Below are 23,921 nucleotides of genomic sequence, written 5' to 3'. Positions count from 1 at the left end.
AAAAATGAAACAAAGTTAAAGTAGCTATAAAGGGATGATGTATTTTTTTGCTTCTATGCTAAGTATAAATATGAAGCGAAATCTATAAGGGGGCAAAAAAAGGTTTTGTCCCGGGCGGCTTGAAGGCTCTCGGCGGCCCTGATTGTGACAAGACCAGTAAAGAAAACTGTAGGCGAGTTATTCTTTTATTATTTTGTAATATAGCATGATCAAGGAAAAGGATGTGGTCTCTTTGTTTAATGTGCAATAAATTTCAATTATATTGTATGTGTATTAGCTTTGTTTTCTTTTTAGTTCTAAATAATTACATTCATAAAATATGGTTTTCAAGTGTTGTGTCTCTGGATGCACAGATAACTACGATGTTACAAAGTCTGTGAAAGTTTCTTGCCTTCCAAATAAAAAAAATGCGGATGAATGAAAAAGATGGATAAGGGGTTACAGTCATTTTTTATCTCCTACTTACGTTATTTCCGTTTTAATTTAACATGAAAATATAAGTATTTTATTATAAATAAAAGTAAAATAAAAACTACAGAAGTTCCATTCCCTTCAATTGCAGAATAAAGGTTTTGATGCTAAAATAGGTTTTTAACATGGTCAATTATTTATATCAAGTTCATTAGATAGTAATTAATTTATCATAAATAAAGACTTTTGTAACAAATAAATAAAAAAATCCTAAATGAAAAAATCGTTTGTTAAATCTACGAAAGAACTGTTAATGTTTGTTAAATGTACGAAAAAAGACGAAAGAACTTAAAACTAGTATTAGTTTAACTAGTATTAGTTTGTAATCATTATAAATTATTCTATATATAATATTATGTAGTTTAGGATCATGCATAAATATTTCAAACAAACTTTACATTACTTCGGAAAGAGTTCTACAGCTCATTGCACTTTTTTGATATGAAAATAAATTGTTCAAATCCATATATCTTTTGAAAAAAACCAAGCAACTGCCCAAAACAAGATGAATATGATAAGTCCAATAAATAATACACAATTACTAAAGTCACCACCATCTCACTGGTGCTGACTAATGGCTGAATATCCATCTGAAGACCCTGTTAACTCCTTATGCCACACTCCTTTTCATTCAAAATCAATAGTCACACTAAAAAAATATATAATAGTATAATAGTAAAATAATAATATTGCAAAAAAATATTGTAAAAATTATTAAAGTAGACATTCCAGTTTTTCACACACATTCCAGTTTAAAATTATTTCTGTGAAAGAATTAAACTAATACAAAAAAAAAAGAGACAGAAAAGAAAAGTATGCTATTTCATGGAAACATAGACATGCATGTTGTCGTTTAATTCAAATATATTCAAAAATTCAGGTGATAAACTTACATCCACTTTCATGAACAATTTATCACATGTCTTCTTGGAAATAAGTTTCTGCTGGAGCTTTAACAAAATGTCAGTGTGGTTACCAGACTCTGGAGAAATCCAAGACAATATTGCTTGTATCTTGACTGTAGCATCCTTGAAATCAGCATAAAAACGAATTGCTTCCTCCAGCACTAGCGTAGGAGAAAAAATAATTCTCTTTGGTATCATACTGAATGTCTGATTATTAAACAGATGTCTATTTAAAATGGACAAGGTTGGCTGTGAAGGTTTTCTTTTTTTTAATTCATTCTAAAATGAAAAGTAATAGTCGATTTTAAACATATAGAAGAGCTATAAAAATTAATCAAATAAAAATTGGAAGACTGTGAAAACGCACATTTTTAAGCTAAAGCTTCTTGAACAAATACTGGTTCAGATACATCTGCTGCGCTCTCTAAATTTGATTGGTCACTAGATTGTTTGTGTGAAGTAGGTGTCTCATCACAAGTCAATAGTGGAGAATTGGACGGATGCTGTGAACAATATTCTGCTGGTGAGCATGATGACATATAAGGCTGACCAAGTAGATTTTTCACTGGTAAAGATAAACACTGCTGTGGTGAAGAAGAACAGCAGTGTTTATCTTTACCAGTGAAAAATCTACTTGGTCTACTTTTTAACAAGAGAAAATTCATTTAAACTTTGGCAGAAAGAGCTGAAATAAAGTTTAGACACTGGCAAAGACAAGGCCTCAACCTCCAGGTTTTGCTTATTTAGAATGGCAACAAAAGTATCTTCATCGACATTACATCCATTCCATGTGATTCCATAAATGTTCCCACTTCTTTGAAACTAAAATAAAAACATTACTTTAAATAAAAACACAACTTTGAAACTAAAATAAACACAAAACAATGCTCTTGTTCGTTGAAAAGTGCTCGATGTTTAGGAAATTTATTTTGATTATATATAAGTTTCAAAACAGAGCGATTTATAATTATAATTAAAAACGATAAAGAAAAACTTTTATTATCATGTTTTATTATCATGTTTTATTATCATTGTTTCATGCCGTTAGGCATGAAACTTTAAGTTTCATAATAAAAGTTTTTCTTTATCGTTTTTAATTATAATTATAATTATATATATATATATATATATATATATATATATATATATATATATATATATATATATATATATATATATATATACACCCACACATATAATATATGTTAAACTTGTTTGCAACAAAAAGCCATAAATATTCCTTCAAACAAACAAAAACTATCAAAGAATATTCCAATAAAGTTTAGTTCATGATATTCATATAAACTTAAAACGTCCGCAAAACTTTGTATCCGCCATGGTGGGTGGCAAAAAAATGTAAACAAATATTAGATACTAAAAGTCGATCTGTTGAAATTGATTTAAATTCTTTTTTGCTTACAATTATGCGATCACAGTATTACGAGAGTCTTAGTTTGGAAGCAAAAAAGAGATACGAAGAAAAATTATCAGTTTTAGAGATTATTTTTGATCCGTATTCTTTATCAGAAAAAGACTGTGAACTAACTAATAACGTAGACAAATGGCCTAATCTAACTTTTGCTGATATATACAGCTATCTAATCAACTTTCCAAGTCAGTTTACAAGTTCTAGTTTAAAATCTTACAAAGGTCTTGAATCTTACAACTATGTAACTAGTGGTCTTGTTCACAACGTTCTTGTAAAGTTCATTCATGGTGTAAAGTCTATTTATATTGTTACCAGTCGTGTAAGACATGGTCAGAGCATTTTTTCTAAAACTCCAACAAGGGTATGGGTTAGCGTTCAAGAAGATGGTGAAGTTATAAATGCGCATTGCACATGTATGGCAGGTTTAGGTGAAGTCTGTTCTCATATTGGAGCAACACTATTTTATTTAATGTTAACATCTGATTATTAGAAAAGAAATAATGATGATGCTTGTACATCTCAATTGTGTGCTTGGTTGCCACCAAACCTTAAGGAAGTTACTTGTTTGCCACTTTCACAAATTAATTTTACCGATCCTAAAAAAAAATTTGAAGCAAAAGTGAAGAACCAAACACAAGCAAAACCATATATTAAAAAAGCCTTATCTGTTCCAATTCCAAGTGAGACAGAAATTGCTAATTTTTACAGTAAAATATCAGATAATGCAAGAGATAGTGCAATTCTTCGTATAATTCCTGAATACAGTTATAAGTATATACCTTTAGTTGCAAAACTAAATACAACTATTTTTAACTTTTACAAAAGAGAACATGAACAATTAAAGTATCATGAACTCGTGCAACTTTCAAATAAAACTTTTTCAGATATAAAAATAAATGAAGATGAAATTAAATTGCTTTCAGATCATACAAAAACTCAATCTCAATCAAGTTTATGGTTTAGAGCACGTGCAGGGGTTATAACAGCTAGTAAATTCAAAGCTTGTTGTCATTCAAATATAGCCATGCCTTCTAAAAATTTAATAATGCAAATTTGTTATCCATCAGAAAATAGTTTTATTACCAAAGCAACAAAGTATGGTTGTGATAATGAAATTGTAGCTAAAAATTATTTAAGATCACATTTATTAACAACTCACAAAAATGTTGAAATTTTTGATTGTGGATTACTTAGAACACCCAGATGGCCATACCTCGGAGCAACTCCTGATGGTATTATGAAATGCACATGCTGTCCTCATGAATACATAGTTGAGATAAAATGTCCATTTAAATCCACAAAAAGAAATGTCTTTGAACTGGCAAATAACGATAAAGAGTTTTGCATGGAAATAAAGGACGGAAAACATTATTTAAAAAGAAATCATCAATATTTTTATCAAGTTCAGCTGCAAATGTTAATTTCAAATATTCCGATTTGTTATTTTATCGTGTATGATGGTGAAGCCAGTCTAATTGAAAAAATTTATGTTGATAAAGAATTCCTCACTGAAAACTTAAACAAAGCAAGAGATTTTTTTATTTTAGCGATATTGCCTGAACTCCTTGCTAAATGGTATTCTAGAAATCAAAATAATTTTGTAAATATTGGGGCCTTAGAACAAAGTAGCAATTTTGAAACAATATGTACTTGCGGTGAAATCAAAGAGAGTATTATAATTAAATATTTTGATATAACTTGCATTATAAAAACCTATCATCTTAATTGCCTTGGACTCACAAGCAAACCAATCGGAAAATGGTTTTGCCCATATTGTTGCCACAAGAAAACCAGAATTAAAAAAAAGTTTTAAATGAATAAATAAACATAACACTACATTTATGTATTTTTATATATTAAATTAAAAGTCAATCAATAGGGACTACTCCACAACAAAGGTTACATAACGCAGAGCAAACAGTTAAAATATTATTTAGTTTACATATTCCATCATCTGTTCGACTGGTTAGTTTATTAGGAAGTACTCCTTGCAAAATTGTGTATTTATTTCTTAAGAGCCCAATTAAACGTTCAACATGTATTCGTACACGGGCAATCTCTCTTGTCCAATCAACTTCTATTTGAAACAACTGAGACTTTCCTCGTGTAAAAGCAGGAAGTTTTAATTCTGCACAATATAAACCAACGGAATCTGCAATTGTAAAACCTCTGTCTGCTAACACCTGATCACCAATAAGTAAATTATTTAATATTCCAGAATTTTCTGTAATATAAACGTCAGATACTCTTCCGCCCCAAGCTTCTGAAACAAATGATATTGAGCCTTGTGGAGTAATGCCAATTAAAACTTTAACAGTATTATGGTGTTTATATTTAGAAAATGTTTGAGCTCTAGCTGTCAGATCTTTTGGTTTTTCAATAAAAATCTCAAAGCAGTCAATAATTACAACACATTTAGGAAAAAATTCTTGAAAACAAGCTGGCATTGTTCTCCTTAAGATATCTCTCTCTGGCCACTTTATCAAATAGGATAGTCTGCGTGTCATTACAAGAAGCCATTTTTCAAAGATTCGTGATGCGGTTGGTTGACTTATCCCAAATCTGTATGCTATATCTTGTTCTAGCAAATTTAGACGCAGTTTCATTAAAACAATACAAAATTCTTGCAACTTTGTCATAATTGAAGAATTATTAGCTGGTACATAGTTTTCAATTAAGTTAAAAACATGTTTAAATACATGTATATCAGGAAGACCTGTATAAAATTGAACTTTTTTTTTGTCTTTTATTAGTTTAAAAGTAGCCTCATCAACTTGATTTTTCAATTTTTTGTTTTTCTTGACGAGTGCAGTATTTACATTTTTTAGTTTTTGTATAATATATTTAGATTTCATATTTTCCTTTTGAAGAAGTTCAATTTCTGCTTTACTGTCTTCTTTTAGTTTTTTAATTGAATTTTTAAACTTCTCGTTTTCTTCTCTTAACTCCCTTATAATTTTGACAGTTTCGGATTCTTCAACAATTTCTTCTTGCAAACAACTGTTAATACTATTTTACAACTGTTAGCACTTTTTCAGCATTCCTCTTCTTTAAACGATTTGATCTTTCTGAATATATTTTCCTTGATGAATTACATGACATGTCATTAAATTCAAAAGGTATACTGTTTTTTCTGTTGACTTTTTTAATGGAGCGAACAAAGTCAGCATGATTTTTATCATCATTTTTTCTTCCTAAAATATAAACATATATATATATATTGTTGTATATAAATATATATACACATATATGTATGTATTTATATGTAAATTTATAAGTGCTCATGTGTTTATGTATTTAACATTTAATAAATCCACGCAAGAAGACTTGACTTACCAGTAATAAAATGTTCACCGCAAATGTAAGCAAACTCCAAATTCGGCAAAATCTTTCTATTTAAGAAAGCAATCCATAACCTCCTTCCCGGCGCTACTCCACTTTCTCCCCCCCCCCCCTAATTTTATGATTGATTCTGATAGAGAATTTTATGCTGATTAAGAATCGTATAAAAACATCCCAGTTAACCATCCCAACTGGGTCCCAGCTGGGATTGACTGGGATTGAGCTGGGATTACTGGGATTGGGTTCCGGCTGGGATTTGTTCTAGGTGCCAGATGGGTCCCATACGGTGTGAAAATAACGCCGTAAATAAAATCTGGGTTTTTACTGGGACTGGCATGGGACTTCGTAAATGATTTACGGCTGGTTTGAAGTTAGGACGCGTGGTTTAATGGTAGCGTGTATTTTCTAATCAAAGCATATTTTTTAGCATCGTTTTTATTAAAAAGTTTTATTGAAATAAAACTGCAAAATTCTTTTAAAGTGTAACGCGGCTTGATTTAGATTGAATATACATTGCATTTGGAGTAAATATACACAGGAACTTCATTTGGTTTTTTTATTGTATTTTTGTAAAAAACATTTACATATCAGTTTCAATTCTATATTAAAAGTATGAATATGTTAAAATCAATATTTAGTCATCCATTTAAAAAATGAATTCACAAAAAAAAAAAAAAAAATGTGACATGCTCTCAAATTTCTTAGATGCCCTGCATATAATAAAATTTTAGATAAGAATTTTAGACTGAAATTCAGACTGAATTTCATAGCCATTAATAAGTTTGAGAGTATGTCAACGTTTACTTTTTTACAGACTTGTAAAATGCTTTATCAAACTGAAGTCATGTTTTTTATTTTTAATGCTATAGACAAATGTGGAAATTTTTTCAAATTTGTTTATATGGGTTGGTGTGCTTACAGTTATGGCTTAGTCACTAAGCCATTACACATTAACTCACTAAGTTAGTGTATTTTGTTTTAAGTTATCTTTTTCAAGCAAATCTCAATGTTACTGTGCAAAATATCGTAAGGTTTTACTAATTAAACTGCCATATCTAAACTTTAAATATTATCTATAAATACATAAATGTTTTACATTTTCTATAAGTTATAGAGTTGATAATATATTACTTATATTATAAATGCTGTAACTGATATTATAAGTTATAATATCAGTTACAGTATTTATAATATAAGTAATATATTCTATATAAGGTTTTTTATGAAAAAATGTTTAAATTATTTATATTGTGAAATATTTGTTAATAATAGTAAGTAATAGCAAAAATTATTAGGTGTTTTAACCTTTTACTTTATTTGTCTGTAATAATAAAAAATTATTACAATTTGTTTAGATATATTTATTTTTTAATACATTTTTAGAATTTTTTAAAATAAAATATAAATTTAGAATATAAAATCATATAATGGATAGTTTATTGCCTTTTTCATATAATTATCGCACTAAGCGTAGAAAAATAAACACTGCTGTATCTAAACTGCTATCAGAAGTTCAACATAAATTTGAAAACAAAGATTTGGTTAAAAGTTATCAAAATGACTCAAGCTCAAATGATCATGAATATAGCTGCAATGTATCAGAAAGTATTTGTAACACACATGAAATTATTACAACAACTACAGATTTTACAAATCATCAAAACAATTTTATGCATGAATTTGCACCATTGAATAAAAGCATGAATGTAATGACTCAGTTCCATGCAAGTGCAATAAACACAGTAAATAGCTGTTGTTCAGACAAAAATGAATATTGTGCTTGTGTATCAGATACAACTGATGAAGATTATGGTGATAGTGATTTAACTTTTTTTTCTGAAAGTAATGACTCCAATTTAACTAGTTTCAATAAAAACTTAGCAAGTTGGGCAGTTTCTTTTAAAATTTCACGAAATGCAACTACACATTTATTGCAGATTTTGAAACCACTTGTTTCAAGCGTACCAAAAAATGCCAGGAGTCTTCATCATACTCAAAGAAAAATTGATATAAAAAATGTTGCAGGAGGTGAATACTTTTATTTTGGTATTAAATATTGGTTATCAAAGTTTTTGATAATGGTTCCTCAAAATCCAGAATTAAAGGAACTTAAGTTGCATATTAACATTGATGGTATACCAATTTTTAAAAGTTCTAATTCATGTATTTGGCCAATTCTTGGAATGTTTAAAGAAATTTCAGATAATGTTTTCCCAATTGCCATATTTTGCAGTAATAGTAAACCTAATCCAGTAACTGATTATTTGAAAGACTTTGTTGCAGAAATGAAATATCTAGAAAAGTCACCATTTGAGGATAGTAAAGGTCATAAATTTATTGTAAAACTAGATGCAGTAATATGTGATGCCCCTGCAAGAGCATTTTTAAAGTGTATTAAATCTCATACTGCATATCATAGCTGTGAGCGATGTTTACAGAAAGGTCAATGGTTTGGAAAAATTATTCTTCCTAATTTATCAGCTCCACTTAGAACTGATGAAAGTTTTCATATGCAAGCAGATAAAATGCATCACATTGATAACATGATATCTCCATTTTTAGATTTATCATTTGGAATGGTTTCATCTTTTCCACTTGATTATATGCATTTAGTATGCTTAGGAGTAGTTAGGAGAATGATTAATCAATGGGTGCATGGGAGTAAAAAAAATCAAAGTTTATCAAAAACATCATTAACAACATTATCAGAAAAACTAGTTTTATTTAAACAGCATGTACCAAAAGAATTTTCACGCAAACCTCGCTCAATATGGGAATTTAAACACTGGAAAGCTACTGAATTACGTCAGTTTCTGTTATACACTGGTCCGGTAGTTTTAAAAGGTACATTGCCAAATGATGTTTATTTAAACTTCTTGGATTTATCTGTTGCTGTACGTATTCTTTTAAGTCCATCGCTTTGTGAAAATTATCTTGATTATGTTAAAAAGTTGCTAACATATTTTGTTGCTACATTTTGTAAATTGTATGGTAAAGATCATTGCGTTTATAATATTCACTCTTTAATTCATTTGCCAGATGATGTTAATCGTTATGGTGCTCTGGATAAAGTTTCTTCTTTTCCATATGAAAGTTATCTTGGAAGATTAAAAAAGCTTGTGCGACGACCTCAGTTTTTGTGTTTTCAAATTGTGAGAAATATTTTTGAAGGACATTTGAATCCCACAGATCAAGTTTGCAATAATAAAAAAAGTGTTTTTAAAGATCTTCACACTGAAGGTCCAGTTCCTATATCATATCGTCACTGTTTGCAATTTAAACAGTATAAATGTGCTAAGTTTTTTGCTTCAATTAATGATTGTTTTAAAGTAAACGGTAAAGTTGGTGTTATAAGAAATTTTTTACAAGTTCCAAATAGCAAATGCAATGAAGCTTATATTGTTTTTCAAAAGTATGAACTTTTACAACCATTTTTTACAAATCCAATGAACTCTGACTTACTTTCAATTTTTTTTGTAGAGAAGGTATCATGTTTTAATAAAATATTCTCGATTGTAGATTTAGATTGTAAATATGTAAAGTTACCATTTAAAAATGGATTTGTAATTATGCCTCAGATGCATCTGCACTAACTCTTTACTTGCTTTTTGCATTCTACTGTATTCTTATTGCATTCTACTGTATCTTTTTTTTTTATTAAATATTTTAAATTTATTACATTCCTTGTATAACATACTTTAATATAAAGGCATATGTTAGGGTAAATACTGTAGTAAAAATTATTTGAGTTGTAATTACTCAAATAATTTTTACTACAGTATTTACCCTAATAATAATTACATACTTATTAAAAATATGCCATCGTATTGTTGGTTGAGTGTGATGCCTATTTTATTAGATTAAAATGTCTTATGCAATAGTTTCATTTGATGAGAGTAATGAAACAGATTTTCTTCCATTAAACTGGATTGCTGATGGTACCTTACTGAGTGATATTCCTATGCGAATTAAAAAGCATCATTTAGTCAAGTTTTACTGGCCTCCTCTAAAAAATCCAGAAAGTGTTTCTAAGGCAAAAAGTCGATGTTTAGAAGCAGAGTTAAATTAGCCAACTTATACCGCACGAATTTTGGCTACTGCTGGTAACTTTTTTTTATAATTATATAAACTTTTATTTTGCATGACTTATACATATGATTAAAAAATGTATTGTGATATAAATTATTTTTCAAGTTATTTGTATTTAAATTCTAATCATGTCATTTCACATTTAAACTGATGAAACAAATCAATGAAAGTCATTCCTAGTCATAGACAAACATTAATATTAAAAAATAATGTTGTATTAGATTCACTTCAGGAGGCTCGTCAGAAAGCAATATTGGCTGAAGACACTTCGAACCTCGAAGTTAAAAATAACAGAAAACAAAGAAGGTGAGTTCCATAAAATTTTGTGAGTCTAGAAAAACTGTACGAAATGATCTTGAAGAATATAGCAATTATAAATCTTTATATATGCAGACTATATGTTTTATATATACAATATATTTATATATATGCTATTTTTTATACTTTATATATATATATGACTATATGTTTATATATGCAGCAGTGTCTATGAACACTTTGCTTTTCTACTCAAAGAATTTATTAATTTCTTTAAATAATTTATAAAATATTTAGAATAAATATTATACAAGCTGATAAAAGCGATACAAGCGAAGTTGACTCTGATTGCAGTGAAGAGTTTATTGAACAGTAATCTTTTGTATTAGCGATGTTATTGTTAATATTAATAAATATATATATATATATATATATATATATATATATATATATATATATATATCTTTCTTTTTTTTTTTTTATTAGGAACAAGAAAGTTATTCCAGTGCACAAAAAATTTAAACATTTAGAAAAATCTACTTTTTTACCCAAACCAGAATGTTCATCTCCAATTCATATTATACCAAAGCCAGCTCCTCCTTCATTTTTATCAGTAAAACATTCTGATATTTTTCAGCAATCTGATTGGAATGAGTGTGATATTGAAATTACTCGTCATAATAGTGAGTTAATAAGTTTTACCATTTTTGTTTATTTGTTTTTTAATTTATGTTTTGATTATGCTAGTTGCGCTTGATTTAGCAACTGTTGTTGAAAATAAAACATATATGCCGACATCCAGTTCCTCTGCTAACAGTAAGCTTTTATGTTTTTTTCTATATTTATTGTTAAGCCAATTTTTTAATGTAGCTAAAAAATATTTTTTTTCCATGAGTTGTATAATAATGAAAAAAAATTTCCAGGAAAAAATGTATCTTTTATATCTTCCTTTTCATTTTAGTATAGGAAAAAAAATTTAATAACTTATTGAACTTGTTTGTTATTGATAAGTTATTAATAAGTTTCATAATTATCAAAATTATCTAAAAGTTTATTTTTCAAAATTAATGTTTATTTGTTATTTTATAGCTGCAAGTACTAGTCAGACTAACACTATTAACTGCAATTTTGACACAAATTGAAGACATAAAACAAACCCTAAAAGTCCATTCTGCTATTTTGCAAAGCCTAGGGCAACGAGACCAAAGCATAAATGCAAGTTTATGTCAGCTTCCAGAAGATATTAGATTACCTATTTTGACACATGAAGATTTACTGATAATGGATCAGAAGTTGGTAGATCCTCTAGTGAAGAAATGTATGGTTAGTAAGATAAATGTTTTCAAATAATTTTTTTTTTTTTTCATTAAGTATTTTTTTGTATTATTAGAATTTTTTCAATAATTATCTAACTAATTTTTTAAATTATTTTCTAACTAATTTTAGACTTTTTGTGTAGATTAAAGTGATAGCTGAAATTGGTGGAGTTGATCTTTGCAACTTTATAAAACGATCAATGAAATTTCTTCTTGGCAATGATCTCTCTAGAAAGTTAAATCTTACTGGACAAAATCAAAAGCAACCATTTAAAACATTGAATTTGTTTGAAGTTCTGTTTAGTGAGTCTATACATATACATGTACATACATACATACATACATACATACATACATACATACATACATACATACATACATACATACATACATACATACATACATACATACATACATACATACATACATACATACATACATACATACATACATACATACATACATACATACATACATACATACATACATACATACATACATACATACATACATGCATACATACATACATACATACATACATACATACATACATACATACATACATACATACATGCATGATGCATGCATGCATATATGCACTGTAATACATTGTAAAATTTAATCAGCTTGCCCACTTTTGTTTTGATTTTGACCCTGAAATGGTCATAATCAAAACAATTCCAATTTGTGAGCAGAAATCTATAACTTTTTGGTGGGTTAGCATTGGTTTTTTCAAACCAACAGGTCATGACTTATTTATTTTTTTGTTAACTAAATTTATTTAGTAATTAAACTCATATCTATGAAGTGTACTTCAAGCTATTGTCTAAAATTTAAAAAAAAAAAAAATTTTCTAGGTAGTGTGAAAGTCAATGCAACAACTCAAGATGCAAATAAAAAGCAAGTTGAGGCAGAACTTTCAAAGTGGTTTTCTAATTCACGGGACCGTGGTAGTGATTGTCGAAAAAAGGGAAATAATAGATTAAAAGATGTCACCGGATAGTTCTTTGCCGAATATTTTGGAAAATAAAATTTTTATTTAAAATTATTTTGATTTTTAAATTTGTTGTTTATTTTTAATTTATAAAATTAGTGTAAAAGTGGACGAAAGCACTAAAGAAGCGAAACGATAAACTTTATAGCAGAATTTTTGTCATGCGACTATGATGGCGATATGAAAGAACTACTGTGGCAGAATATTACTATAGTAGAACAGTTTTGCTTCAAATCATTGTATAATAGTTTTTTGTTGCATAAAAATATCATGAAATTCAAATCTGTTTTTTCAATTGATTCGTAAAAATTAAGTTAGACCTAATACATTTTATTGTCCTGACAGCGAATTTAATATAAATAACCTTTACTTTTTAGTTTTATATAAAAAATGCGTCGCTTTTTAATCAAAATATTGTCACATTTCGCAGATTCGAGATACAGAAAATCTGCGAAAAACAAACTATAAAAAAATGAGAAAACCCGCGGTAAATGAAAAAGTGTCTGGGTTCAATATGGGATTTCCCGTCAAAAACCCAGACTAATCCCAGATGGGACCCAGTTGGATCCCACTGACAGAATCAAGATGGGACCCAGATGGGTCCCAGTATTTTCCCCAGTTGGTTCCCATCTGGGACCCAGTTGAAATGGTTAACTGGGATGGGTCTCAAAATCAACGGAAAGTGCTCTAGGGTAAACTGACCTATATCTGGCCGCGTCCTAATTCTGGCTAATTTTCAGAAGCTCAAAATGCTTTAATGTAATAGTTTATTGGTCTGTTATGAAATAAAACATGATATTTTAAGTTTTTAATTTTTAAATGTGCAGTTAAGAAAATATATAGAAATGCTGATGCTTTGAAAACATGCTGGAAATATTTGATAAATTTCTTGCGTCCGTAAACTCGATTTTTGATATTTTCAAAGTTTTGATAATGACATTCAAACATCATTGCGTTTGTAAATCGCTTGAATTGAAAGTAATATTAGAATGTAACGTTATTAAAACTGTATATGTAATTTTGCTAGTTTTGAATAATGTGCATAAATTCTATTTATATGTGAATTTCTATATATAAAATTGTAATATATTTTCTACCGAATGTCCTATATCTGGCCAAAGATTATTCCTAATTCTGGCCATAATTAAGTTTATGTTTACGATTTTTTTAAACTATAAAACATTTATAACTTTAAAAATGACTTGACATTTATAACTTTAAAAATGACACACTTTCATAGATATGTGTGTGTTTGTTTGTGTAATTTTGAAGACTATGCTATTTAATGTGTATTAATGATCATGTATATAGTTATGCAATTATTATGTTATATGTACATGTGTCAGTTTGTATAGACACAAATGTATCTATATTGCATTGTATTATGTATATAGCCTATGTAATGTTTAAAAGTAATCCAAACTTAACTTTGTATTCTTTATAAACATAGTATTATTTATAACTATAAATTTTATTTTAAGTAGATTAATAACATATTTTTATAACATTACATTACAAATACCATTTTATAAATAAAATTCTATATATAGGCCTTGATACATGACCATGGTCTTGATTAAATGCTTTTTTGCATAATAATATTTTAATTTTGTTGTATGATAATGAATGTTATAGATACGCATCTACATATATTATGGCTATGTGCACTTATATGCAAGAACATTTGTTAAATATTAATAACTATCTTATAGTTTAATATTTATGTTTTTTATAGAACTCTGAAATTTCTTATTAGAATGGAAAAAATCAAGAAAGTTAAAGTAAGAAAAAATTTACAAGATTCTAAAAAAAATGAAGAACTGTATAGAAGTAAACGTGGAAAGCACTGTTTATGGAGTGATGCAGCTATGATATCAGCTATTGAAGCTGTTAAAAATGGATTTTCACAGCGTGCAGCATGTAAGGCTTTTGGTGTTCCAAGATGTTCTCTACAAGTTAGACTTTCTGGAAAAACAGAATTGGGAGCCAAGCCTGGACATCCCACCCTTCTAAATGGTGAAGAAGAAAATAAAATAGTTGATTTTGCATGCAATCGTGCAGCATTAGGAATAGGATTTGGCCAATCTCAGTTTCTAAAATATGCTGAAAACTTTGCTGCAAAGCATAATAAATCATTCAAAAATGGAACACCTTCTGAAAAATGGTGGCGTGGGATGTGCAAAAGGCACAAACAGATAACTTTACGTCAACCAGAAGTTACAGCTGCTGTTAGACATCAGTGTATGAATGCTTGTAAAGTTTCAACATACTTTTCTATTCTTAAAAATGTATTAATGGAAAATAATTTAATTAGTAAACCACAGAATATATGGAATATGGATGAGACTGGAATCCAGTTTGATTATCGCCCTGGGAAAATAATTGCTAAAAAAGGAGTAAAGTACCTACATAGTCGTACATCAGGTAATCGGGAAACAATCACTGTTATAGCTTGTGTCAATGCAATTGGTAACTCTCTTCCACCACATTTTATAGTAAAAGGAAAAACAAATAGGTCACTCAACAGCTTTCAAATTGAAAATGCACCAGAAGGAAGCACATGGAGTGTTTCTGATAGTGGATGGACTAAGCAGGGAATTGCATTTCTCTGGTTTACCAAATCATTTCTTCCAAAAATTGGTTCTGACAGACCTCAATTACTTATTTTAGACGGCCATGACTCACACAACTTTGCCAGCTCACACTTCTAACTGGCTTCAGCCTTGTGATTGATCAGTACTTGGTCCACTCAAGAAAGCTTACAGAAAAGCATGTGATATATAGTCAAAAGGCGGTTCTGACGCATTGACCCCTTTCTATACTTAAGGAATTCAAGATGGCGTTGTATTTTTAATTTTCTGCAATCATGAATTGTGCATTGTGATTTATAGAAATACCGCATTAACATTTTTATAATATAGTGATTTGCTATAGTTAATGTTTTCAGGATGGCATTGTGTTCCGAGTTTATATTTAATCATCATGTCCGAAGAGTTGATCATAGTTCATAAATGTAAAGCATGGTTTTAGTTTGTAGTGTCCAAGGGCTAGGGTGTGAATTCCGTCTTCCAAGATGTGCCTTTTGTCATCGTTAGCGCTGAGTGCGACTTTGTTGATTTCTTCGGTGTAAATGTTATGCTGATGAGATCGGATAACGTTCATGGTTTGTTATTTTTAAAAAAAAAATTTATTCTTTAAAAATTTCACCACAAGGTATTGATAACTTCTTGAAAGTCAAGACCTTCATTCAATTTTTTTAAAACGTAAAGACACAAGTGACCGCAATAAGACGTATTACCAAACTGTACTCTCTCGCTGTTGTAAAAGACTGGGCTTTTTAAATAATCAATGACCTCAACAAGAGGAGGCTGAGCATAAGAGTCTAAGCTGTATTTTTTGTCACCGTCTTTATACCAGCACACCCAATGAAACCCACCAGTGCTTGAATCTCCTGTATTCACAATACCACATTCTTTTTTTCTTGGCTTTTTTGGTAACTCATCCCTGACAAACACGCCTTGAAAGTTTTTTAATTTTAACTGTTTAGCAGCCTTTATCAATTGAAAGTTAGTTAAAGCTTCATTAGGTAAAACAATTCCTTCTACGTCAATCCATTGAAAGTCAATCATTTTTTTAATTTCTTAAAAAGTTTATCCGAATTTTTTAACAAGCGATTTTCATAGAATAGCACCTAAAAAGGGTATACTATTAAAGGGTGAGTTAGGTCCGAGTAATAATCCAGCTCCAGCAGATTGATAGCCTTTTCCAGTTTTAATGAAGAGTCCATCACCGTAAACATTTTTAGTCCATGGGGTGATAAACAATCCTTCTCCACCTAAAGTTTTTATCTTCATTCCTTTCCCATTTTTGCTCATGTAAAAAAGACCTCTTCCAGCAATTTTATCAACCATAGCAGAACCGGCAGAAGAGCCTACACCTGCTAACAATCCAGTAGCTAGAGCTGGGACTACTCTTGTAGCAAGAGTGCTGCCTATCATACCTAATAACGGTAAAAGAGCTCCGATAAATCCACCTTCAACTTTCGAGTTGTATGATAATTGTTTTCTGCTCAGTTTGAGTGTAACTCCTTTACCAGCTTCATACGCTTTTCTAATTTTATTCAATTGCGCATTAGTGATAGCGAGAACATGTTTACCGTTCAAGTCTTGATGAGAAAGCTTAATGCTAGTATCGGTTTTGTCTTGAATGGCTTTTTTAATTTTATCAGATTGGCTCTGCGAGATATTAATTTTGATATTTTGATAATTGCTCATTTTTTTATGTATTAAAAATTATTTATTTCACTTCTCGAATATGATATCGTATTGCAATATCCTCTCCACGAAAATCAACCAAATCTCCATTCTGATCAATGATGCGAGTAACCATTGTTGAAATTTCAAACAGTTTAACAGGAAGATAAATCAAATGCATTGGTCTCTCAATGATTTTATAGCCAGGACTAACATTTGGATAAAAGGAGTAAATGCAATTGAGTTGGGTTCCATTAATATAGGATGATCCGATAACGTTGTTAACGATTCTGATGGTGCTAATGCTTGAAATTCTAACGATTTGATCCGACTCGTATTCGGAATTGGAATTTAATTTTCTTTTAGTAAACCCTAAAACTGATGCGATGCTGTTTTCCACGTTCAAATCCATCAAATAATTCATTCCAAGTGTGATGGTTGATTTTAAAGTGCTTAAATTGGATCCGATTTTTATGTTATCGGGAGAGTAGCTGATTTTATTTGCTGTGACGTAGCTAGCGCTTTGAGACGCATAATTTTTTATTGTGTTTGAGACGGTCTTTTGTAAATAATTGTTGATGTCTTTAATGTCATAGCTTCCTGATGGAATGTTAATGTTCTCCCAATGAGCTCCATTGTCCATGCTGTATTTGAAAGAATTGTTTTTACTGTTTACATTTGGAATGCTGTTGTAAGTCTCAAGACCGAGAAAAGCCATTTCATAACTTTTTCCTTCGTCAAAAACGATTTTATCCAAAAATTCAGTAGTGATAACACTTGATTTTCCATCTACACCGATGATTATACCTGTCATTTTTAAAATAATAATTATTTTTTAAATTGTTTTAGAAAAATAAAAAATCATCAAACCCGCTTCGGTACTTTCCCTCGTTCTTTTTAGAAGAGAGATCAATGACAGCAAATCCGTGAGGTTCATTCCAGCAATGATTGCAAAAGGCTTTAAAATCTTCTATTTTCATATCGCAGGAAACGTGATCTTGATAAATGTGATTAACGCTTTTTTGGTCTTGTTTAAAGAGACAAATAAAGTTAGCATTTTCTCTAATGGTATGTCTTGGAATCTCGAAATAGTTTTGAGCGAGGTAAAAGCAGTCGACGTTAGAGTGCCTTCCTCGGATGTAGTATTTTTCACATTTGTTTTGATTAGTCAATTGCAAATCGTCAAAGATCATTAAATTGTTTTTGGATGAATCAAGATCTTCAGGTTCAGGTACATCGTCTGCTGTTTCGAAAAATTGACATTCCATATCATCATTGTTGGAATATTTTTTTGAAAGATCGTTAATAACATCTTCATGGATTAAATTCAATTTTTCCATTTCGTCTTGTACATCATCCGTTAACAAATCAACAATATCCTTTTTAGGAAGTTTATTTTCGAATGATCTTTTGAGTATTTTGTATTCAGGTTGGAAAAGGGATTTTCCAAACACTTGCAAGCGGTTATAATCGAGCCATCCAGGTCTGAGCAGTAAATTGAGCAGCAACGTTGTTTTTCCGTATCCAGACTTTCCAACGATGATTCCTCGAATGCTTCTCGGTAAAAGCTTGCTGTTGTTTCTTTTGGTTTTCCCAATTTTACACGACAATTTCATCACTTCCATATTTTTTATATTAAAAAAGTTTTTATATATGTTAAAAAATGTACTGTGTTAAGTGTAGAAGAGAGACTGAAACCATTCACTTGAAAAACGAGATCACAAAAAACAACAAGCATATAGTCAAAGGAGCTTGTGTCGTCTGCGGAAGAGGTAAATGCAAGTTTGTTTCTGCGCATGCGCTTAGTGGAGGAGACTTGGTAGAATCGATCAACAATTTTTCAAAAAAAATAAAGCTTCCATGGGCAAAGTTTCCAGGAGAAATGCACATTCCAGGGATGAACTTTGCAGGACCAGGAACCAATTTAGACAAAAGGCTTACTTCCACAGACATGTATCAAGAGTGGAGCAAACCGGTGGATAGAGTAGACAATGCTGCATATCACCACGATTTAGCTTACAAGTATTTTAACGACAAGCAAAACAGAAATTTAGCAGATCGAATGATGCTTGAAGAAATGGATTCTATACAAAATCCTACTCAGAGAGAAATAAGCGAGCGAAAAATCATCGAACCCATCATCAAAGCCAAAGCTAAATTCGGATTGGGTGTGAGTGATTTGAAATGGACAGACCAGCTTGCAGAGGAGCTTCATAAACCGGTGATTCATCATTTTAAAAGAAGAAGGGTGATTGTAAACGACATTGATGAAATATGGGCCGCAGATTTGGTGGATATGCAATCGTTTTCAAAATTCAACAAGGGCGTAAAATATTTACTCATGGTGATCGACGTGTTTTCAAAGTATGGATGGATCGTTCCGTTAAAAAGCAAAACAGGTCTTGAAGTGGCAGAATCGTTGAAAAAGATTTTTGGTGAAAGAAAATGCGTCAAATTATGGGTGGATAAAGGAAAAGAGTTTTACAACAAGCACGTGAGAGCGTTGGGTGTGCAATTATACTCCACTGAAAACGAGGAAAAAAGTTCTGTTGTCGAGCGATGGAACAGAACGATGAAAGAGAGAATGTTTAAATATTTTTCAGCCAACAATACCAATAAATATATTGACGTATTAGATGAGATGGTGAAAAATTACAACAACACAAAGCACTCTTCCATCAAAATGACTCCATTGGAGGCTAGCGATGAAAAGAATAAAGGTAGGGTATGGTGGAATATGTATGGAAAGGATCAAACATTACCAGCAAAACCGAAATTCTTAATGGGTGATCAAGTGAGGATCGTAAAAAAGAAGTCTCATTTTGAAAAAGGGTATACGCCGAGATGGACTGAAGAGGTTTTTACAGTGTCAAATGTTCAGCATACGAATCCACCCACGTATAAAATCGCTGACGCTAACGGTGAAGAAATTCAAGGCACATTTTATGAACAAGAAATGCAAAAGACGCATCAAGACATATTCAGAATTGAAAAAATCATTCGCAAAACCAAGAGCAAGTCGTTAGTCAAATGGTTAGGATATCCAGACTCGTTTAATTCATGGGTAGATAATAATGAATTGTTAAGTTTGCAAAAATAGACTACTGGTTTTGTATGATAAGAAAAAAAAATTTGAATTTTGAGTTAAATAAATTTCTTTTCATATAAAAAATAACAATGAGTATGTCAGAAAATCAGCGTGCGATGATAGAACGGCTAAATGCAATGAATGAAAGGATAGAACCTCCAACGCCGGAAGAAATTACTAGTCTTGAAGAATATGCGTTAGAGTTGATAGAAAGAGATGAATTTACTTATGAAATAGAAGAAATTTATGAACAATTTATGGAAGAATATACTGAAAAATTTACGCAAGAATTTATGGAAAGATATTATTTAAGCGATGATGATTTTAATGTTTTAGACGAAGCTGCTGTATTTAGTTTACCTAGTTCAGAAGATGTTGATCCTGAAGATTTACCTTACAATGGACCTTACAATGATACTATAGTTTTAGATTACAATTCGATGAGTGTTGAAGAACAAAATGAATATGATGATTATATATATAATGAATTGTTAGAAGATATGCGTAATGAAACGGGTGGAAACAACTTTATCATTTACATCAATGATGAGGAGGAGAAAAGAAATAGATTAAAGATTGAGGCGTTGATTGAAGGTTTTAAAAAGGATGAATATAGAGTGTGTGCTTCTGCTGCTTAAAACGATAATCATTTTATTCCTCACATATAAAGAATAAAATGATCTAAAAAATTTATTTTTAATATGTAAAATGCATGCTCCTCACAAGTTTTTTAGAAATGTTGCCTCAGCAGAAGTTCATAGTTTGGATTTGCAATTAAAAATTTTGGAAGAGAGGGTTAGAGAGTTGGAGGAAAGAAAACCAAACAACATTATTGTGTCTACGAAAACGTTAGATCATCCACCTTATTTCAACGTTAACAAACAATATGAGATTTTTGCTCAACAAGACATTAAATTTCCTCCTGTATCTCACAAGCAGATATCGTTGTCTGTAGGTTTACAATTAGACAAAGGAATTGCTGTCGTCACTTTGATGGATAAAATAAGCAACCAATTGAATTATTTCAAAAACGATGCTATTTTTTCCGAGTCTGTGGATGAGATATTTATAACCATACACAATTATAACAACAAGGAAGTCACCGTTAAAAAAGGAGAAAAACTTTGCAAGATTAACTATATTGATTTAAAATAGTTTTTTTATTAATAAAAAATGGAAATATTGAATGAAAAACTTTATCCAGTTCTTCCATCAGCTCCTGTAGATGAAGGAGGACATGTTTATAGGCTTCAGAAAATAAGCGAGATTCAGAAAGAGATAGAGAGTGAAAAAGCAAAGCGAGTTCATCTAAGCAAAAAGTACCATCGCGTGTTTAGAATCATTTCGAATGTGGACAATGTGATGCAAGGATTATGTATAACACTAGGTGCGACTGGAATTGGTCTTTTATCAACCATCGCTGCTGCCCCTGTTGCAATTGCGTGTGAAGGTGTGGCTATTGGAATGGGGTTTTTATCCATTGTAGGAGGACAAGTCAACAAAAAACTAGCATTAAAAGCAGAGAAGCATGAAAAGATCAAAGTGTTGGCAGAGTCGAAATTGAATACGATTAGCGAGCACATTTCCAAAGCGTTGATGGATGGAAAAATAAACGATTCAGAGTTTCAATTGATTATTGATGAGCTTCAAAAATTTAAATCCTTGATGGAGGAAATACGAACCAAAACCAAAAAGGGGATAGATGAAGTTACTAAAGAAAACTTGATCCAAAAAGGACGAGAAGACGCGATTCAAACGTTTAACAATTTGTTTAAGAAAGGATCAACGTAGTCGTAAAAACCAATTTATGTTTTTTTCCACGTATTTTAAAAAGATGTTTTTCTTTAAAATACAAGACCTGAATAAAAGGGATGAAATTGTGAAAGAAATTAATGATAGACGAAAGAGGATTTATCAGAACAGCGTGAATGACAACATTTCAGATACGAATTTTCAAGCTGATGTGAGCAAGCTATTTAAACCTATCATCGAGAGCAATGAAAAGATGCTTAAAGGAAAATTTGTATCCAAAATGCCTTTTGAAGTGAACAAAGTTGGAGATAAAATGTACATTGGAAAAATGGAGGTTGAAATAGATGGAAATGATATCATTGTCGGTGAAGAAAAGTATAATGGAACAAAAGGTCTTTGGGAACTGATGACTGAATTAACAATACCAAAGAACTATACCGATGAAGATTTGCAAAATTATGAAAAAATTTTAATGGACAGTGATGCTATAAGATCTGATTCGCAACCGCATAAACCGAAATCATCAAGAAGACCAAAGTATCAACAACTTATTGCTCCTATTTGGGAAAAAATGATGCGTATTGAAAAAGGTAAAAAAGGTCGCGGTGTCATTATTCTTCCAAGCGATCCTAATGCGTTGGTGGAAAAGCTTGAATTGAGTATAGCTGCTTGGCATGCTGGAAACACGGCTTCAAGAAACGAGGCTGTTGCTATTTGCGATGAGCTGTTGAGACAAGGAGAGATTAATAAAGAGGAATATAAATCGTTAATGAGGACTATTGATAAAATTATTTAAAAAAATTGTTTTATTTAAAAAAAATGCTCATTGTGAACAAAAGAAGATATGTGAAAAAGAACGTTGTTGGTGGAGGTGGTATTGTGGACATGATTAAAAATTTCATAAAAAGAGCAGCTGCGTCAAGTGTGTCAAAAGCAACAGTGAATTTGCTTAAAAATGCTGCAACAAGTAAAATTGGACAAGAAGCGATTACAGCTGCAAAATCTGCTGGGACAGAGTTAGCCCTTTCAGCCATTTCCGCTGCTAAAGACGTTGCTATTGACAAAGGTAAAAAGACCATTGAAAAATTAAAGACTGGTTCATCTATTCAAAGTAAGAAAATGTCTAAAAAGAACGCGATTCGAATTCAAGACCTGGTGAAAATGGGACAGGGTATGAAAATAGTATGAAGATAGCATTCTATTGCGATGACTTGTTATAAACTTGCAATGTCTTGCAATGAGAGACATTTAAATGAATTAAATAATTTTTTTTATTATATAAAAAATGATAAGTACTGAGCGATTAAGAGTTACTGAGAACCCAGAGTATGATATTGGTATTGAAAAAGTTGATTTTTTTGAGTACCTTCCAACCAATCTCGATTTAAATTCTTCAGGCACGATTACTTTTGAGATTGACTGTCAATCGATTCAAACAGTACCATCAGAGGCTTACATTCTTATTGAAGGAGTGTTGAAAAAGAGCGATGGAACCTTTTATGATGCTAAAGACAACATTGCACTGGTGAACAACGCTTTGATGTATTTGTTTAATGATGTGACTTATGACTTGTCGGGAGAGCAAGTGGAACGAGTGATGTATCCAGGTCCAGCCACCACCATACTTGGATTGATGAAATATCCTTATGGATTTCAGTTTGCTGATGGATTAAAACAGATGTGGTATATGGATACGTCAAATCTTGTTGGAAATTCAGGATTCAATGTTAGACGAGACCACTTGTTTGCAGACACTACATCCGTTGGAGCTTTTTCGTTTAAAATTCCGTTGAAGCACATTTTTGGATTTTGCGAAACCTATGACAAAGTTGTTTATGGGTTTAGGCATACCATCACCTTTACAAAGAAAGAATGTGATGATGCGATTTATAGAGCGGAGAGCGTTAGTGCAGGAATGATCAACCTTAAAAAATTCAGACTTTATATGCCTCGCGTTGAATTGGATATTTCGAAAAAGACTGATTTCATGAATTTAATAGCCCAAAAAATTCCCATTCAAGTGG

The 23,921-nt window shown here is 30.7% G+C and overlaps 3 protein-coding genes, 1 long non-coding RNA gene and 1 pseudogene across 8 annotated transcripts in view; 3 read left to right on the top strand and 2 right to left on the bottom strand.

The window, feature by feature from the left end:
* LOC149887557 (uncharacterized) overlaps positions 1-23,921 on the top strand; it is a 115,747-nt gene that overhangs the window by 26,308 nt on the left and 65,518 nt on the right. The gene's annotated exons all lie outside the window — the stretch shown is intronic.
* On the bottom strand, positions 754-2,325 carry LOC149887563 (uncharacterized). 3 transcript variants are annotated; one of them, XR_016452893.1, is made up of 4 exons: positions 2,103-2,325; positions 1,744-1,879; positions 1,365-1,655; positions 754-1,120 (listed from the first exon to the last, which is right to left on the bottom strand). It is a non-coding gene; the product is annotated as an uncharacterized LOC149887563 (long non-coding RNA). The 3 variants fall into 2 exon arrangements; XR_016452891.1 differs by having other exon boundaries at positions 1,744-2,325.
* LOC149887562 (uncharacterized) lies at positions 4,602-5,660 on the bottom strand. The gene has a single exon (XM_090088652.1). The coding sequence runs from the start codon at positions 5,658-5,660 to the stop codon at positions 4,674-4,676; it is 987 nt and encodes a 328-aa protein (XP_089944778.1). The 3' UTR covers positions 4,602-4,673.
* LOC149887561 (uncharacterized) lies at positions 7,345-9,746 on the top strand. 2 transcript variants are annotated; one of them, XM_090088368.1, is made up of 2 exons: positions 7,345-8,991; positions 9,187-9,746. In XM_090088368.1, exons 1-2 carry the CDS (start codon positions 7,575-7,577, stop codon positions 9,738-9,740), a joined length of 1,971 nt encoding a protein of 656 aa, XP_089944494.1. In that variant the 5' UTR covers positions 7,345-7,574; the 3' UTR covers positions 9,741-9,746. The 2 variants fall into 2 exon arrangements, with proteins under 2 accessions (XP_089944494.1, XP_089944495.1); XM_090088369.1 differs by having other exon boundaries at positions 7,345-9,041; positions 9,187-9,479.
* LOC149887560 (uncharacterized) lies at positions 9,905-13,086 on the top strand (annotated as a pseudogene). The gene is made up of 8 exons (XR_016452791.1): positions 9,905-10,250; positions 10,458-10,542; positions 10,792-10,866; positions 10,981-11,177; positions 11,257-11,310; positions 11,584-11,817; positions 11,954-12,113; positions 12,668-13,086. The product of XR_016452791.1 is annotated as an uncharacterized LOC149887560 (transcript).

Source organism: Hydra viridissima, unplaced genomic scaffold, assembly GCF_058129835.1.
Source record: "Hydra viridissima isolate aposymbiotic clone 2 unplaced genomic scaffold, HvirCarnegie_v1 scaffold_5, whole genome shotgun sequence".
In the NCBI taxonomy this organism is placed as follows: Eukaryota; Metazoa; Cnidaria; class Hydrozoa; order Anthoathecata; family Hydridae; genus Hydra; species Hydra viridissima.
Note: the sequence above shows the minus strand (reverse complement) of the source record. Positions and strands in the feature narration are given on the sequence as shown.

Coding starts and splice junctions, on each gene's coding strand:
- LOC149887561 (XM_090088368.1), top strand. CDS start 7,575: ATGGATAGTTTATTGCCTTTTTCATATAATTATCGCACTAAGCGTAGA. Junction 8,992..9,186: donor TGGTCCGGTAGTTTTAAAAG/GTACATTGCCAA, acceptor TTCATTTGCCAG/ATGATGTTAATCGTTATGGT.
- LOC149887562 (XM_090088652.1), bottom strand. CDS start 5,660: ATGAAATCTAAATATATTATACAAAAACTAAAAAATGTAAATACTGCA.